Source organism: Indicator indicator, chromosome 19 (assembly GCF_027791375.1).
Source record: "Indicator indicator isolate 239-I01 chromosome 19, UM_Iind_1.1, whole genome shotgun sequence".
In the NCBI taxonomy this organism is placed as follows: domain Eukaryota; kingdom Metazoa; phylum Chordata; class Aves; order Piciformes; family Indicatoridae; genus Indicator; species Indicator indicator.
In genome coordinates, this window is record NC_072028.1 from 10,448,621 (window position 1) to 10,465,946 (window position 17,326).

Sequence of the window (17,326 nt, forward strand, 5' to 3'; positions counted from 1 at the left end):
CCCAAGATCCCCAGTTGATGGGGAACAGTTGAGTCTTTCCAGCTGCCTGGTTGATGGATGTTGCACCGGTGTGGGTGTCCCTCCATCTCCATCCCACTGTCGTGGCCAGGAGAGGCTGTTCCCATCCATGTTCTGCCTTGTTTTCTCCCTGCTCCTATTTTAAGAGTAGTCTCCCAGCCTTGCTGCTCTCACGTGGCCTCGTGGGGTTTGTTTCCAGGCATCTATTAAAAGACAATGCCCAGATGGGAGCACTCGTAGGAGGGCCGGGCTGGGCGGTGCGCCGGCTAATTCAGGCCTGGTCACCCTGTGCGGCCGGCTGGCAGCCTGGAAACATCCTGTTTTGGTTTCTAAAAACTCTGGGCAGCTCTGAGCTCATCCATGCTGAGAAGGGCAGGGACTAGATCAATCTCGTGCCTCAGCATTTGTTCCTGGTGGGACCACCTCCTGCTTGTGGTGCCACCTGTCTGCTCCTTGCTGGTCAGGGCTCTGGGGGCAATGTGTGGGGAGATGGGTCCTGGCCAGCTTTCAGGAGGCATGTGGCTCTGGTGTGCCCCACTGAGCCCTGTGGATAGATAGTGATGGGCAATGTTCACCTCCTAGCCAGAGGAAGAGGAGCCTGTTCTGCAGCTGCTCCAGGTCCCCAGATGCTGGTGGTCAAAGCAAACCCTCAGCACATAGTGAAGTCTTGGGGATATCGGGGGGTTTGGGGGTGCCTCTCTTCAGGGCTGCCCTCCTGAGAGTGCGTGATTAGTCAAAGCAGCCTTGGTAGTTCCTACTCATGGGCTCCTCTGTGCATGGCTCTTATCTGATCTATTTTCAACATCCATCCCCTGCTTTCCCATGTCTCCTTCTGCTCCCAGCCCTTCCTCTGCCCACTGTCGTGAGCCTTTTCCCAAGGCGATAGGCTTTGGAGCAAGTGGGCGGAACTGAGGGCTTGCTGGATCTGGTGAGGGTGGCATGACTGATGCTGTGCCCTGTCGCTGCCAAGCTGCAGTCCCCTCCCAGCTCCAGCCCTGAGATGTGGGGACACTTTGTGGATTTTGCCCTTTTAAGGGGAGAACTTGGCTGGGCCAAACCAACTTCTTAATCCCTGTGGTCCTCACCCTCTGTGGTCTCTCTGATCTTGGGTGGAGGTGACTGGGCTCTACTTCTGCTCCCCTAGGAAGGCAGCATCCCCCCTCCTACTCTGCCCCATTGCCTTCCCCACTTGCAGGAGCAACCAGGCTGCTTGATGTGAAAATTCATCTGCTTCTTGGATGCCTTTGGGCTGCCTCGGGGGCCCAGAGCAGTCAGGTGGGGGAGAGTTTGCTTTGGGAGTGCTGCAGCCACTCTGCCTATCAAAGCTGGGCTGCCCTGGCCACGGGGACACAGTGGCAAGGAAGCTGCAATGTGACAAAGAGAGAAGACCTCCATGAGAGATGGAGCAGCTGCCTCTGAGCTGGTCACAACCCATGCTGTAGTTTAAGCTCCTGTCTTTTCCATCTGCTTGTTTCCTCCTTTGCTGGTGACTGTGGCTGTTCCTGCAGCAGCCAACACTGGCACCTTCTTCACCTTTGTGCAAGGCTTGTAGCCAGGCAGGAGGCACTGGTGAGGTTCCCCACCATGGTACAGGAGCTGGTGCTGCTGTGGGATCTTTACTGCAGGGATGGGTGGAGAAAACCGCTGGGCATGGTGACGGTTTGGTTCTGCAACCAGGATTTTTGCAGTGAGTGCCCAGGGCTATTCCTTAGCATGTGGAGTGGCCAGGGTGAGCACCCACAAACAAGAGCAAGGTCACTGTCACCCAGGTTGCTCCTCCCTGGGACTCTGCCACTTCCAGGATCCATGGGCAGGGCTGGCAGGTCCAAATTCAGCACGAAGTTCAGGGTGCTGCCAGAGGAGCAGAGGCATGTGGCTGCATCCTGGCTGTCCTGAGGGAAGACTGATGGCTGTGTGGGGGGACAAGCAGCATAAGATGAAGCCAAAAAATCAGGAGCAGGGTGTTTCTTTGTGAAGCCAGTACTGTATTTCACCTCCCTTGCTTTGTTTCCTTGCAGGACACACCGACATGCAGCTGGAGTGGCCAGGCAGAGCTCAGGGAGTGGAGAGCAAAGTCCCAGCAGCAGGAGCCGGCACCGGCAGCAGGCCAAGAGCACACAGCATACCAGCATGGCCAACGGCACAGGTGAGACACTGCACATGGTGAGGGGACACAGCTCAGGGCTGTCTCCTGGGGTAAAACGGATTTCTCCTAATGGATCTTGCACTGCTTGGGAATCTCCTCCCTATGAATGGATCAATTTGTTTTGATTTCCCTTTTGATAATCTGGGCAGCTCTGCAGAGCTCCCTAGGAGGATCTGTTGTGCCCCTTGTGAATGACTTTTCTGGCTTGTGTCTGGAGTATCCCTGCTAAAAAATACTGCAACCAGCTCCAGGATTTCAGCAGGATACCAGGACAACAACGTTGCTGATTATACAGTGAGGAGAAAGTTACCACAGCTGCGTGGACTCTTTTCAGGGTTCAGTTCACTTTTGCCCGTCAGTCTTTGGTGAAAATGTTTTGAGCCCTTTGCCCACTGAGGAAAAGCAGCTGTCTGCAGAGCACCAGAGAAAGAACAAACCCACCTCTCAAAGTGGGCTGAGTCTTAACACCAGAGGCTATTTTTCGGAACGTTTCTTGTGTCTTCTCTTGGGTTTGTTCACCAAGCCATAAAGACCTCGTGGAGCAGGGACTGGGACCTGCTGAGTGCCTAACTTCAAAGCCACCTGTGGTTTATCTGTTTTCTTTCTCTGGGTCTCATGCAGCTGGCTGAGCAGTGCAACATGTCCTGCTCTCTTTTGGAGGCAGTGCTGTCTGTCCTGCTGTTGTCAGAGACCTGGGAGGAGAAGCAGAGGGCTTTGTTTTAGATGGAAGGAAATGTTTTGTTCGACCCCAAAGGAAGATGATTATTTTTTTTTTCATTTCATTGGAAAAACCTGGAGCAAGGCAATTTTGGTTCTGCCAAAACCCCTCTTGGGAGGAAGATGGGGGAGCAGAAGGCTGACAGAGAATGCTGCCTTTCACCTGTCACTCTTGGTCTGTGCCCTCCTCCCCAGGGCCGTGGCTTGTCTCTGCCATTAGCTGTGGAGCTGTGTTGGGATCAAGTGCTGTGCGGTGTCCCCTGGGTGCCCACCCAATCCTTTGGTTTCTTTAGATTTCTTTAGAACATGTTTTATTGGCTCAGCCCCAGTTTCCCCAGTGGCTTTCTGACAATGCTCTCCTCATCACCACTGACCACTCACCAAACTCTGTCTCTCCCACAAGTCCTGTTGGTGATGATTTTACACTTGAGGATCAGGAGATGAGTGTTGCAGGTGGCTGGGATTAGTGCTGGACACCTTGTCTTGCGCTCTGTGGAGCGTCTCTAGAAACCATCCTCATCCTCCTCAGTTTGGTACATTTTGGTGACTTTTCCATTTGTTTTGAGCAGAGTGTTGCAACAACATCCCCATGACATTTATCACTCACAGCTGTAGTTTCATCCAACAATGAAAGGAGATCATTTTACAGCCTGTGTGCCCCACAGCCACATTGCTCAGCCCTGTGTTTCCCCTGGAGCTCTTCCTTATCGGGTGAACTTTGGATCAGCTTTTCCCTTGCTTTGTCCTGGACTGAGATCAAATTGATCACAGCACAGCTACCGGGGTCATTTTGCAGCTTTCCTTTGAAGATTGGCACAACATGGTTGACCCTTCTAAAATCACCTTTTCCAGGGCTAGAAGTGAGTAGAAAAGCTGAGTCTTGCAGGAATCTGGTGGAAGTTGTGGTGAGTCTTCTGCCCTGGAAAGCTTCACCGTTCCTAGATGCTGCCTGAGGGGTTCCTTTTATTGTTGATGCTGAGTACCAGGATTCTTTCATGCTGAAGAATGCTGTTCTGCTACCCTCCAGCTATAAAGCAGAAGTGTCCCAAGCAGTCTGCCTCTTCTGCAGCATGTCTGTAGTTCTTCAGTCTTTCATCTTGGGGCATTTATACTGTTGTGAAGTTTTCTCCTACAGTACTTCTAAATCCCTGGGCTCATAGGCATAGTTTTCTGTGTTTCTCAGCTCTAACTTGTGGAGCTCATCTACATCCCTTACTTGTTTGTTACTGGTGGCTGGTTTGTTTTTAATCTTTTTGCTTTGCCACTGAAGCCAGGATGCCCTGTGGTGAGTGTAACCCTCTGCTGGGCTGCCAAGTCTCAAGTTTTTTGTCTGTCTAATAAATATTTGTCAAAAATTTTTCCTTCCTCCCCCCTGCATTTTCCTTCTCCTGTTTTCTTTATATTTTTTCTTTCTTCTGTCTCCTTTCCCATTCCCTTTTCCAAAAGTTCAGTGAAGTTCAGTAATGTTTAGCTCTTACCAGTGCAGCTGGCTTGCTGAGCCTGGGTTTCCTCTTGCCTGGGAGGGAACAGTGCTGCACCAGCAGTTTCCCAGCTCCTGCTCATTACCTGAATTTGTTACCTAAGTACCCATCAGCCACACAGTGTGTTTGTGAGTGGCAGAAGAGATGCTGAGCACAAATGCAAGGACTCTTTGCTTTAGTCTCAGGATGAAGGAAGTGGTTCCCTGGGGATGTGACTGATGAGTGATGAAAATGCTGCCTTTGCTGGGAGCACCCTGAGTCTTGAACTTGGGTGGTGGTTGTGGCTGCCACCTACTACATGCTCTGCTTCCAGGGCTGCATGGGTGCCGTAGATCACCCAGGCCCCTGTTACCCTTTGTGGGTGCTAACAGCTCTGCCCTTTGCCTTTCCAGTGAATGGGGATGCAGCAGGTGCTGCAGACACCGAGGAGGAGAGGCCGGCGGTGGGAGCGAGCATTCCTAGCCCACCGATGTCGAGCACGGCTGACAGCTCTGTTCCTCCTGCCCTTCCTGCTCTGCCCAGCTCCGGAGAGGCAGAAGAGGCAGCCCCCAGCTCCAGTGCCCCACGGGCCCGGGCGGCAGTGCTGGCCCTGGATGCTCTGCCCCCCGGGTAAGCTCCGCCTTCTGCTTGAGGCTTTTGTTTCCCAGACAGAGCCAGCCCAGCAGAGTTCCTATGGTCCTCAGGGAACAGCTCCCGTTTGCTTCTTGGCATGGCCATAGAAGGATGACTGGAGGGACATGAGCAAACTGGGGCACTGCTGGTGCTGGAAGGAGGAGGATGTGTGAGGGAGGGGCCTCTGCTGCAACCAGGAGTCAGTGAAAATGCTGATGGAATCCCAGCATCGTAGGGATTGGAAGGAATCTCTGGAGATCATCTAGTCCAACCCCCCTGCTAAAGCAGGGTCACCTAGAGCACGTTGCCTGGGGTCAAAATGTCTGGGCGGGTCTGGAATGTCTTCAGAGCAGATGACTCCATAACCTCTGGGCAGCCACCTCCAGAGCTCCAGCACCCTCAGGTGATGGTGGTCAGCACAGCAGAGGGTTTGAGGGTGTCTGGCAGTGACCCTTGTGCCCCTGCTCAGCTGGCACAGCCTGTCCTCCCTCAGCTGAGCCATCTGGCTGGGGCTTGGCTATTATGGATTCCTCCTCTGTGCTGTCCTCGCTCTGGATCTCTGGGGTAACAAACAATGAATCACATCTCTGCGGCAAGCATCCAAGTCGAGGGCATCAGCAGAGTCCTCTGCTCTCCTGGGGCTGTTGAGAGGACAAGTCTGAGCAAAGTGCATGAGAGGGGGAGTGTGGATTTCCAGGGAACTTCTGCTGAGCAGGAGGGCATGAACATGCATCCAAGAGACACTGTGGAGGCACTGACCACTGCCAGGGAAGGTAGGCAGGACACTCACATAGCTATGCCTGTTCTTCTCCCTGGTGTGGACACTCTACATCCTCCCCTTCCTCTGTGGGATGTAGGAAGGGGCCAGGAGGAGAGCTGGGGCTGGCTGAGCCGTGCTGGTGGGCAGACTGGCTCTTGGTGGGGCCAGTGGGCAAGCTCTGGGCTCAGCCCTGCTCTGCTGCCGCTGAGTCCTCCTCTTGTACTTCAGCCCCCTTTAGCTCTGGGCTGGGAAAGCCAAGCAGCATGGGAGGGGGTGGAGGTGGCTGTGGCTGTGGCTGTTTGGTGTTCAGGGAGCTGTTTGTTTTCTTTATGCTGAGGCAATGCCTGGAAGGTCAGGGCCTCACCATGTGTCAGTCACAGGTAATTAGGGCTAACGGCTCAGTGTGCCTTTGTGCCCTGTCTGAGGGCTTCTGTTCTCCAGCCTGGGCGCTTCCTGTTTCCAGGCAGCTGGAAAAGTCCAGTGCTCTGAAAAAGGTCTTTATTCCAGCCAGAGCTTATGCCCTTTTCTGCTTCTACCAGGTAGACTGAAGGTCTCCTTTTCGCCACTTCTGCACAGCTCAAGGTGGAAACAGGCTGTTGCTTCTTTCCTGAGGTGGTGAGGGGTCCATGGGGATCACACAAATAGGGTTTCTGGAGGCTAAAGGAGGTTTCAAGTGCTGCTTTTAAAGACATGCCAGACTTGTATGGAGTTCCACTTGGTCCAGCCAGGTGAAAGGGCAGCCCATGCCTATCTCCCTGCGGTGCCCACACGTCGTTCATGTCAGAGCAGGAAGAAAGATGAAGCTGTTGTGCTTTGGGAGATGGCTGGAGAAGAGCATTGAAGGGGCAGTGAGCCATGCTGCAGGCTGAGCAGAGACACCTTTGATTGTAACCTTGTGTATCTCTCTCTCTCTTTGTCCTGGCCATAGGATCTGAAAGGGGGAAAGAGGGCAGCAACCCTCCTGCATGTGGTTGACCGAGCTACAGGCTTATGCTCGGTGGTCAGGTGGAGACCACATACCAAGGTCTTCCCAGGTGAAGGGGAGCAGAGGATTGATTCTATTGAGGTCTCCACAGTGTAAGCCTTGCCATGAGAGCTGCTAGACCAGATTCTGAGCTAACAGGCATTGAACAAAACCCTGGTCCTGGGATGGTATGAATGAGCTCCTGGGGATCTCTTGAGACCAGTTGATTTTTGGCTGGCTCACCACACCAGGGTGTTGCTCTCCTCGTGGTTTGGGGCCCAGCTTGGGAGATGGGGATGTGGCTGGTTGGGCTTGGTGGAGGCAGCAATGTCTCAGGCAGAAGGGATGCAGACAAACCCAGGCTGCTTCAGCTCTGGCAGCAGCATGCTCCAGGGAGCTGTGCAATATAGCTCTTTGCTGGTCTGGTTGCATGGGGATGGTGCTGCAGAGTGCTGAGGAGCCCAGGAGTGACTGCTCCTGCTTTGTTGCTTGCAGGAGCCGTGTCCCCTGCAACGCTGAAGAGCCAAAAAGCCATTGTGTCCCTTCTTTCTGCCTGAGCCCTGCCTCATTCTTTGAGTGTCTCCTTTCACCTGTTGGAGCATGGAGAGCTCATATTGGGCTTCTCTTCAGCCTCTGCAAGGGTGGCAGCTCTTCTGAGCTGTTTGCTGGTGGGTGCAGAGAGCCCCAGCCTCCCCGCTCGCAGCATGCTGCCTGCAGATGGAATCCAGAGCAGCTGGGTTCAAGTAGGGATTCAGAACTATTTACTCAGCTCAGATCGCTGCCTCTGAACATCTGCACCAGATGTGGTGGGCACAAAGGCATCTCTTGCACAACTGGGAATCTGTTCTAGGGGCTGGAGGGTGCTGGAAGGTGTTCTGAATAATTCCAGCCCTGACAGTGCCCAGAGCCTCCTTCACATCCTCCTGGCTCAGCTCCCTGTAAAGCCAGGGAGCGTGTGTGGCACTGGAGCAGCCGGTTGCAGCAACTAGTCCCAGCACTCAAGGCCTTTGCCGTGGGGTCCCAGCTCTCAAGTGGGGGATTTCCAAGGGGACTGATGACAAAAAGGGGGAGGGCACAAGAGCTGCTGGTTCCTGCATCTGGTTCTTATCAGTGATGATCCTGCACGGGGGACAGAGGCTCACTAGCGGTGGGTACATGCAGGGCTGTCTCTCCCATACAAAGAGGTTTTTCATGCAGCCTGGCAGAGCCTCGGGGCTGTGGTTTCTTATGTAAGGAGGGCGTTTTGTTTGGACTGCAGGGCTGCCTCAGCCCAGCCACTTCACACCATCCTCAGCTCTCTGTGTGCGCTGCCATTGCAATCCCTGAGAGCAGCTAGCTGGGGCTCCCGTATCGTGTGCTTCGTGGTGCACGTGGGTGAGAGCTCCCACCACCACTGCCTGCTACACCACTCATCTGTACCATCATCTGCACCACTCATCTTCCTTGCTGGTAGTGATGTGGTAGCTGGCATGGAGAAGGAACACCAGCTAGACTTGGGGTCCCCAAAGGAAGAACCTGCTGTCGTGCAGTTCCCTCAGCCATGTCCCTCGTGAGGACATGATGGGATGAAGGGAGGCCTGTGGAGAGTTGGGCAGGGTGGTCTGAGCAAAGATGGGCTGTCCCTAGAGCTCCTGTCCCTAGAGCTCTCCTGTCTCTGAGCTCATTGCTGTGTGTTAGCAGCAGTAGTAGCTCTTCACAGCTTACTGTTTAGGGGTGGTGATTCACTGTTCACAGGGTGAGGCAGCCCTCAGCAAATTCACTTTTCATATCACCAGGGAGCTGCTAAGCTGAGGAGCATGTGAGTTTGTCACCTGTTTGTATAGGGCATGAGATGGGGACAGAGGTCATCAATCAGTAGCTGCCACCAGCAGCAGCTCACCACAATCCTGTGTGGCTCTGTGCAGTCACAGGGGCACCCAGAGGAGTATCTGAGATATTCAGAAACCCTTTGCCCTCAAATAGTCCTCATCATGGGCTTTCTGGTCTCTACAGCCTCAGAAATGGTACCTTGAGAGCCTCTTGTCATGAAGGACTTCAAAGTCTTCAGAACCACATTGATGAGAGAATCTGTTATTAGTGAGTCTGGAAGACCTGTCCACTCCAGTAACTGCTGCTGGCACCACTGGTTCTGTGTGCACAAGGCTGAGGTCTCATTCATCTGTGCAGTGCCACATGTCAATATGGACAGAATGGGTGGGACATGTGCTTGGGGTTGTCCTTGCTGTAACCAAGAGGTGCTGTGGTCTCTAGATCTATCCAAAGGGGCTGTTACATACAACTAACCTCAGATGATGCTTAAAAGGTTTTCACAGGATGCTGATTTCTGCAAAGTCTCATGAGCAGAGTTGTGCCCTGGAGTTGTGTTTGTGAGTAGCATTCCTCCACGTGAGCCTTGCCTCTGGCTTATATCTGTTGGCTGATGGTGATCTGAAGCTCCTGCAGTGCCAATCCAGGAAGGGGTTTTCCAAAGCTCTGCCACAGCATGCAGCTCTCCAGCCAGCAGCACTTCCACAGTCCTGCCATCTTCCTGAAGATGCCCAGGGACCTTCTGCTATCCATCTCATGGGGTGGACATGCTTATGTCTTCAAGAAATCCCAGCTATGCTGATTTTCTCCTTAGAGATTTCAATCTTTTTTTATCTGTCCTGGTGCCTTTAAGCTCACAAAGCTCTAAGTTCATCACTGGTGAACAGGAAGCTTCAGGAGTTTCCACTCTGACTGACAACACCCAGTGCTGCCCAGGGGTAACCCAGGAAAAGGCTGAGTGTGGGGTGGAGAGACAAAGACTTCCTGATGCCAGGACAAATCCAGACAGTGCTGGCTCTGCTCTCACCACGTCATGCCTTTGGGTGGTGCTACTCTTGGCAGCCCCTTGCTGTCAAAGGTCTACAGGCACAATAGGTCCTGCCTTAGACTCATTCCATCAGAAATAACCACTAGTGTCCATAGAGCTGTTCTAGGGATGAGAAAGATCTAGTGCTGCTGATTGGTGGCAACATCTGCCAATGCCACCTGGTCTCTTCAGATGCATGGTCTCCAGCACTTGTGAGAAGCCCATAGGAGTGAAGGCAAGAGCTCTAATTTGGGTCAGACAATCTCTCAGCCAAATCCTGAGCTTGACATTCATGTTCCTCTCCTGCTCTCAGGGAACTGACTCATCTCTGAGAGTACAAGACCACCTTCTGCCCAGGGCAGAGGGTTTTTAGGCTTTTGGACTGTTGGGGTCCCCAGCTGATGCCACACTCCCTGTTTCTGCCTTCCCACCTATGTCAAGGGCTGCATCATCCCCTGGGGAGGTTTGAGGGCAAGCAGGGACAGGACAAGTCCCAGGCGATGGGGCATTAGCACTTACAGCATCTCCTTCACATGTCTGCTTGCTTCCGCAGGCCCAGATTTGTTCCCTTGCTGTCACACAGAAGCTGGTATATTAATTTCATAGGGCTTTTTGTGATGATTAATTGATGCTGAAGATTGAATCGTGAGGGAGACCTGTGGGAGTACAGTGTGGCAGGAGAGCACTTTATCTGTCAGCAGCTGCTGGCGCACTGCTCTCCGTTGCAGAGTAAGAGCTGACAGGAGAGCATGGTGCTCTGCGTAGGCATTCATGAATGAAGGAAGGCAAAGAATGGTTTTCAGTGTGGCCATGTACAGCCAGGCCCCCCGGTCACTCCCGCTCCCCTTAGGGGCCACCTCTGACCTGAGAGCCTTGTGGCCATGCTGTGGTTTGAAACAGCCTCTGTCAGCATTGAGCAGGAGGGCTGCCAAGGAGAAAACAGACCCAGCCCAAGTTCAAAGGCTCCCCTTTAAAGATGTGTTAAGAGAATCCAAACAAAAACGAGATCAAAACCTCACAGGACATAAAACTGACCCTGTGTGAAATCTTACACTGACCCTGTGTGAAATCTTATGCCAACCCTCCCACTTTCTGGAGGAAATTAGGAATTTCTGCTCTGAGTGTTGCCTGTTTTCAGAAGCAGATTGCTGCAGCTTCTTTTTGATAGCCTTGACCTAGCAAGCCAAACAACTGCTGTGCAGACCTGCAGCCATCCTTGATTTTCAGGAAAGGTCAGGACACTGTAGCTAGACAGTGGGAGGAGGCCGGCTGGCTGATCCACCAGATGCAGCTCTCTGGATGTTCTTAGTAATAAGATGATTATTAATTGTTCACAGCTTGCTGATCTGGGATGGTGGGGGGAGGGTGCTGGGCTGCACAGCTGCAGTCCCAGTCTGTGGGCACACATGCCCAAGGTGTTCCTAGGGAGGCTTTTGGGACATGATTAGAAGTCAACAAATGTGCCTGCAAAGTCTCTTGGTCCTACGTGTAGCGAGGCTCCAGCTCTCACTACCCTGAGGGGTTGAGGCTGCTGGATCCATGCTGCTTGTTGCAGAAGAGCCCCTTCTCTTCACCTCTATTTGAGAAGAGGATAAGCACAGCTTCACCAGTCTCTGGTTTCCTCTGTGACCTCTTCTGAGAGATACTGCTCTCTCCAGCTGCCCCTGGAGTGGTGCGTGGTGGGGCAGACACCCGAGAAGCCCTGCAGCATGATGCAGTTGCTCTGGCTGGCTTCACCCGGGGCAGCTTACTTTGGTAGCTCCAACCCAGCCAAGATTTGGTCTCTGCTTGCAAGTCCCAACTGTCTCATGAGGTTTTGTATTTTTTTTCTTGCAGATGGGAACAGCGTGAGCTGCCTAATGGTAGAGTCTACTATGTAGACCATAATACCAAGACCACCACATGGGAGAGACCTCTTCCTCCAGGGTAAGGGGCTCTGGGAGCAGCCAGCATCTCAGATACTCAACTAACTTGTTGTAGTAGACATGCAGTCTGTGCAAAACTGGAGAAGGTGGCAGGAAGTTTTTTTCACTCCTAAAAAGAAGTAGGGTGAGATGACCAAGGGTTTGCTGGCCTGAAAACATACCCTGTATGCTCAGAAAGGTCTCATCAGTATTTGTGAAAAGGAAAAGACCTTCCAATCTATTGGAGTTTGACCTTGGTTAGAGGGTTATTTTTAAAAAACCTCTATGGAGATAACTGAAGACTTGTGCAGCAGCACAGCAACTTGTGGGGAGAGAACAGGGGTGGGATAGGGTGCCCACAAAGGGACCAGGAGAAGGAAGAAGAGGGTAGGCTTCGTATCTTCTGGAAAAATAGGTGCTTCTAGATGAGGGTTGAGATTCTGGTGAGTAGAACAGGCATGCTCAGAGTGCCCCAGACCTGGAGATGGACTCTGAGCTTTCTCAGATGAGCTTCTTATGTTCTCAGTTATATTGGGGTCTGCTTGTGCTCAGGAAGATGATGGTGCTGAGCTCTGTGAGAGCTGGAGGAAGCACTCTGCATAGCTCATGTCCAGGGGGGCTGTGCTTTTGTTCACGGGAGTAAACAGTCTGCAGGTCATAAAGGCTGTACACAGCTCTGGGGGCCACGTGCTTTCCAGAAGCATGTTGAATTCTCACCTCTTTGTGCTCCTAAAAGCAGAGAACTGGAGACAGCCAAGCTGTTGTTGCTCTCTAGACTGAGTTTATTCAGGGCTGGGCTGACCAACATCCTTTAACCGCCAGCATTAACACGTGAAACACAGCCCTGCCCTGTTCTCCTCTGTGGGAGCTTCCAGGTTTGTGTGGGCACGCACTATCTGCAGCTTAAACTGCCATCTCTGCAGCTGCTTTCTGATCCTACAGCAGCTTGAGATCTGTTTGGTGGTAAAAGAGGGAGGCTGTAACCTGGAAAGGTAGGTGTGGGAGGACCCAGGTGTGCTTCTTCCCTCTTGTGCAGGTCTTCAGCTTCTGCCAGAGGTCAGCTGTCTTGGAGGAATTCTTATAGTAGCCTGGTGTGAACTCTGCTAGTGTCTTGGCAACCCATCCAGGCTTCATCTGCCTTGCAGGGTGCTGCTTCAAGTCTTACTGATCTTTGTTTTCTTTTGGTGGATCTTTGCCCAAAAGAGCCCCTTCAGCTGTGAAACTGCTGGTTGTGCTGGAACTGGGAACAGAGCCCTCGTGTTAAATGGTATCTCAGTCTTGTGAGAGGAGTCAGAGAACACGTCTGAAGTCAGCATGTGGTCTCAGAGTGAAATGAAGAATCATGGTGTCCATAGCTGGACTTCTGAGCCTGACAGTTCTGGAGCTGCTTTTCTCGCTCATTCTTCCAAACACAGCCATAAATCCTTTGCTGAGCCACTGCATGGGGAGCATGAGGGGAGAGGTGGCTTATAACCCTGTGCTCCTCTCAGTCATGCTTTCAGCACATCCTGGGACAGCAGCTGGGTGTTTTCAACTGCTGCTGTACATCCAGGGCAGCCCTCAGCAGAGGGCAATGGGAGGTTGGTCTGTGTACCACCATGGTCTGTGCCTTCTGCTGTGCCTCTAAACCCTTTCAAGGCTTCTTTCTGCTGCCTTCCCCCCAGCATTTGTCCTGAGTTGCCACACCAGCAGCGGGAGGCACCTGGTAGCAGGACCTGCTGAACTGTCTGAGTGGGGACAGCCAGTGACCTCTTCCTCTGTTGTCTCCAGGTGGGAGAAACGTGTGGATCCTCGGGGCAGGTATTACTATGTGGATCACAACACCCGGACCACCACGTGGCAGCGTCCCACGGCCGAGTACGTCAGGAACTATGAGCAGTGGCAGTCCCAGCGAAACCAGCTCCAAGGAGCCATGCAGCAGTTCAGCCAAAGATTCCTGTACCAGGTGAGATCCAAGGTGATGGTGATGGTGGTGTGGTGATGGAGGTCTCGCCTGGGCTGGCCTGGGACATATGGAATGTGGGGTCTGTCAACTTGGTTAGCTCAGCAGAGTAACACCTGGATGTGAGAGCCCACAAGCTCCTCTGCTGCGTGCAAAGAACCGTGTGGGAGTGACTTGCTTTTTATAACACAGCTTACATGGCCCTGAGGGGTGGGTGGAGGTGTCCTCAGCAGCCTGTCCCTGGTGTCCCTTCAGTGCCAGCGTGGCTAGACACACGTTTTCTCCTGTGGCTTCCATCAGCCAAGCTGATCTGTGAGGCTTGCAGAACTTGCTGCATGCTTTTGTAGCTGAGCATATTCTGGGGAAGCTGTGGGAGCCTGCTCTGTAGTGGAAGGGGAGGCTCTTGGGGCTAAGCTCATCTCTCTCCAATTCTCTCTTGGGCTGAGGACAGTGTGATTGGGTCCTGGGTGGCAGCAGCAGTAGCTGCAGGCTCAGGGTGTAAGTGGTGACATGGTGGGGGCTGCAAGAGCCAGGGACCAGAGAATGCAGGGAACGAGTGTGCTGAACTTAGTGAGCTTCCTCCTGTTCCTGGTTTGGGCTCAGCAGTTGTGTTTCCTTGCTTGTGGAATGGTCTCTCAAGAGTTCCTGTGCAGAGACCACTTTTGTCCTGGCCTTGCCTTTGCTGCTGGAGCTGGGACTTAGCTTCTGGTGGAGCCAAGAACCCTCTGACAACCAGGATGGTGCTGGTGGCTGTTGTGCTACAGGGTAAGCAGTGCTTGGGAAAGAGCCAGGCCAGAGCATTTACACCTCCTGGAGCACTGATGTTCCTGTGTTCTCCATGTCAGCTGGCCATGTCCCTTGCAGAGGCCATGCTGTGGTGCAAAACATGGCTTGAGGGAGGTATGGTGGGGCAGGTGTGGAGTGAAGCCGTGTGGGCAGACCAGAGTAATCAACTTCCCATTGATGTTTACCTCCCCTTGGAGAGAGCCAGGAGGCTGACATATCCCAGCAGCACTGCTAGCACTGGTGTGAGCTCTGTGTTCCGGTGAGAAGCTTGGGTGCTCTCTGGGAAGGGGATGCAGAATCCACCCTCTAGTGCCACTCTGTGAAACGCAGCCACTGGTGTGGGAAGCTGCTCTACCCTTTTCCTCCCCTTTCCATCTCTCCAGAGCCTTTCCCAGCTTTGTGGCAGGAGTTGGACCCTCACCAGCTCTGCTGCCCTTGGCACATTCGCAGGACCACTGTGGAGGCAGGCACAGGAGGGGGGCTTCACCAGAGGCTAAACAGGGTTCTAGGCCTGTCATTCGCTCCCATCCCTGCCAGCGCCAGCCTTGGAGCTGCTCCAGTGCAGTGCGACTTGCCCTGGCCAGGCTCTGGGGAGCGCAGAGGGAGGGACTGGTGCTCCAAATTTAGCCTGATGAAACGATTGTGTTTTTTGTTTTGAGCTCTCTGCTGCCAGGAGTGATGGATCCTGCTCTGCCTCCTTCCCTGCTTTCTGCTTTGCCTTGCCCTCCTGTCTCCATCACCCACCTGCCTAGGAAGAGGAAGGTGGGGAGGTGGTGGGCAGTGCTGGGTGATGTAAAGCCCTCTGCATGAAGCCCTTGGAGGGGCCAGGGTGCAGCCAGGGACTGCTCTGCCAGCAGTGTTTTGTGCTGCTCTGCAGGCTGTGCCTGCACTCAGCATCACTTGCACCAAGGGGTCTTGCCAGCATGAGAGGCCAGGCTGTTCCCAGGGGCTGTGGAGATCCTCAGGGCTGCCTCTCTCTCTGCCCTGGGCTCTCATGTGTCTGCCCTATTAGTTTAAATCAGTGATTTTTTTGGTCACAGCAAGGTGATCCCTCTGGAGGTGACTTGGCTGTGTCTCTGGGCAGGAAGGGAGCAGACCCCCAAGTCCAAGGCACTCTGTGCCATGCTTCTCACTGCCAGGGCAGTGTCTCCCACACCCAGTCCTGGCATCTGGGGCCAGGTACAAGAGACAAAGCTCGGAGTGGCACTAACTGTGCTGGCCCCAATGTGCCTCAGACATAACTGGGGTGCTGGGCTGCCATGAGGCACCCCATGTGTTGGTGCTTGGCTCAGAGTGTGGAACATGCTGTGCACCCTGGTACCCCAAACTGGCACCCATGCCTGGGACAGGGGCTGCCTCTTGTTCCTGGGCAAGAGGGACAGGATGGGGCTGGTTGTGGGGGGCATTTTCTGAGCCCAAGCTGATTGGGATCCCCAGCCCAGCATGGAGGACTGGGATTCTGGCTGGGCTGGGACTGGGTGCTGGCCCCTCTCCAGTGGCTGGGCTTCAGGAGGTGCAGTGGAAATGCCTTTTTGGGAGCAATGTGGTTCTTAATTAACTTTGAAGCACCCTCAGGCTTCTTTCTGCCTTCAACCCCGACCGTCGGGGCTGCGCCTCCATCCCCTGGGACCTGGAGATGGGGGTGGGGAGGGTGCTCCGGCTCACAGGGCAGCACCCAAGCCTGCTCCCCTAGTCTTGGGGCATCCCCCAGTTCAGACTGGGTGATGGCCACTGGCCCTGCCCACCCCGGAGAAGAAGAAGAAAGGTGCTTTGTGCCGTGGCCCCCAACCTGCTGGGGGGGCAGCGGGGCTCGGAGCCGCCCGTCTGTGGGGATGAATGTGGCCTCAGTGCGAGCATCCCGCACCCCTCGCCCTGCCCGGGGAGGAGGGGGCCGCCATCCCGCCAGGAAGCGCTGGGCGTGGACACGGCTTGTGGGAATGATTTCATTGGAAAGGCCTGCGATATTTTTTCCCCTCTTGTGTGTGGTTCTTGGAGGAGGCTGGAAGTGTATCTGGTGGGGACGGCCGTCAGGAGCCGAGCAGCCGCGCACATCTGGAGCCTGCTGCGCCAGCCTGCTACCCTCCGTGCGGCACAGCCCCTGCCTGCCACCCCCTTGGCTTGCCCCAGCTTCTGTTTAGCTTGTGCCTTTTTTTTTTTCCCTTTCTTTTTTTTTTTCAACCCCTTGAGTGTACAAGTTTTTGGTTTTTTTTTTTTCCAGTTCTCTGGGAACTGCAGGACAAGGGGAGGCAAGTAGGAGCAGGGGCTGCCTGGCTCACCTCTGCACTCTGCTCTGCCCAGACCTCCCTGCTCGGATTTTTATTTTGTGCTTTTGCCCTCTCTGTTGTCTCTAGTCATCCGGAGCCCCGTCTGACAATGATCCTCTTGGTCCCCTTCCTCCTGGCTGGGGTAAGTACTGAGCTGCCTCACTTGCCCACTCTGCGCCCCAATGAGGACACCCTGTCGCCCAGACCAGAACCCTGCCTGCCCTGTGGGGAGCACAGTGCTGCCAGCAGCTTCTTCTTTCCTGTTCCTGGGCGTTAGTAGGAACAGTGGCTGAGCTGGTACTCCCCACGCTCTGCTGCGTGTGGGGCTGCATCTGCCTGTGATTAGTATGATCTCTGATTTGAAATCCAGCTTTTTTTCCCCCCCTTTTCCTGGAGGGGTTCCCAGTCTCCCTCAGCTGCTGAATCAGAAATGCTTGTGGTTATTCTTTGGACAAGGGGAAAAGTTTGGGATCTAACTTTTCACTTGTCCCCAGATCCCTCCTCTACCAAGCAGGGTCCGTCCTGCTGCTGTATGTGCCTCCTGGGATGCTCTGCTCAGATCTGGGAGCCAGGAGGCATGGGGCTGGCTGTCTTGCACCCACGTCTCAAGCATCATGTGCCAGGACCTTTGGAAAGGTCCCTGTGCCATTCCCAGGACAGAGGGCCCCCTTCCCCATGGCAAGAGCATCCTTAGGGAGGGCAGACTGGGGTGCTCTTGGGTGCAGACAGGCTGTGCCAGGGAGGGCAGGAGAGGGGTTAAAACTGTGGGGGCCAGGCTACTACTGGGATTTCCAAGGGCAGAAACTTGATGGTGACAGTGCTCTGGAGCCTTTGCTCTTATCAGTAAGGAAAGGGGCCCCCTCCACAGTGTCAGCTGGGAAGACTTGGGGAGGCACAGC

The 17,326-nt window shown here is 53.9% G+C and overlaps 1 protein-coding gene across 1 annotated transcript in view; it reads left to right on the top strand.

The window, feature by feature from the left end:
- WWP2 (WW domain containing E3 ubiquitin protein ligase 2) overlaps positions 1-17,326 on the top strand; it is a 41,650-nt gene that overhangs the window by 15,791 nt on the left and 8,533 nt on the right. The window contains 5 exon segments of the mRNA XM_054389907.1: positions 2,037-2,164; positions 4,734-4,971; positions 11,368-11,457; positions 13,206-13,380; positions 16,515-16,569. Coding sequence (XP_054245882.1) covers positions 2,037-2,164; positions 4,734-4,971; positions 11,368-11,457; positions 13,206-13,380; positions 16,515-16,569 — 686 coding nt within the window.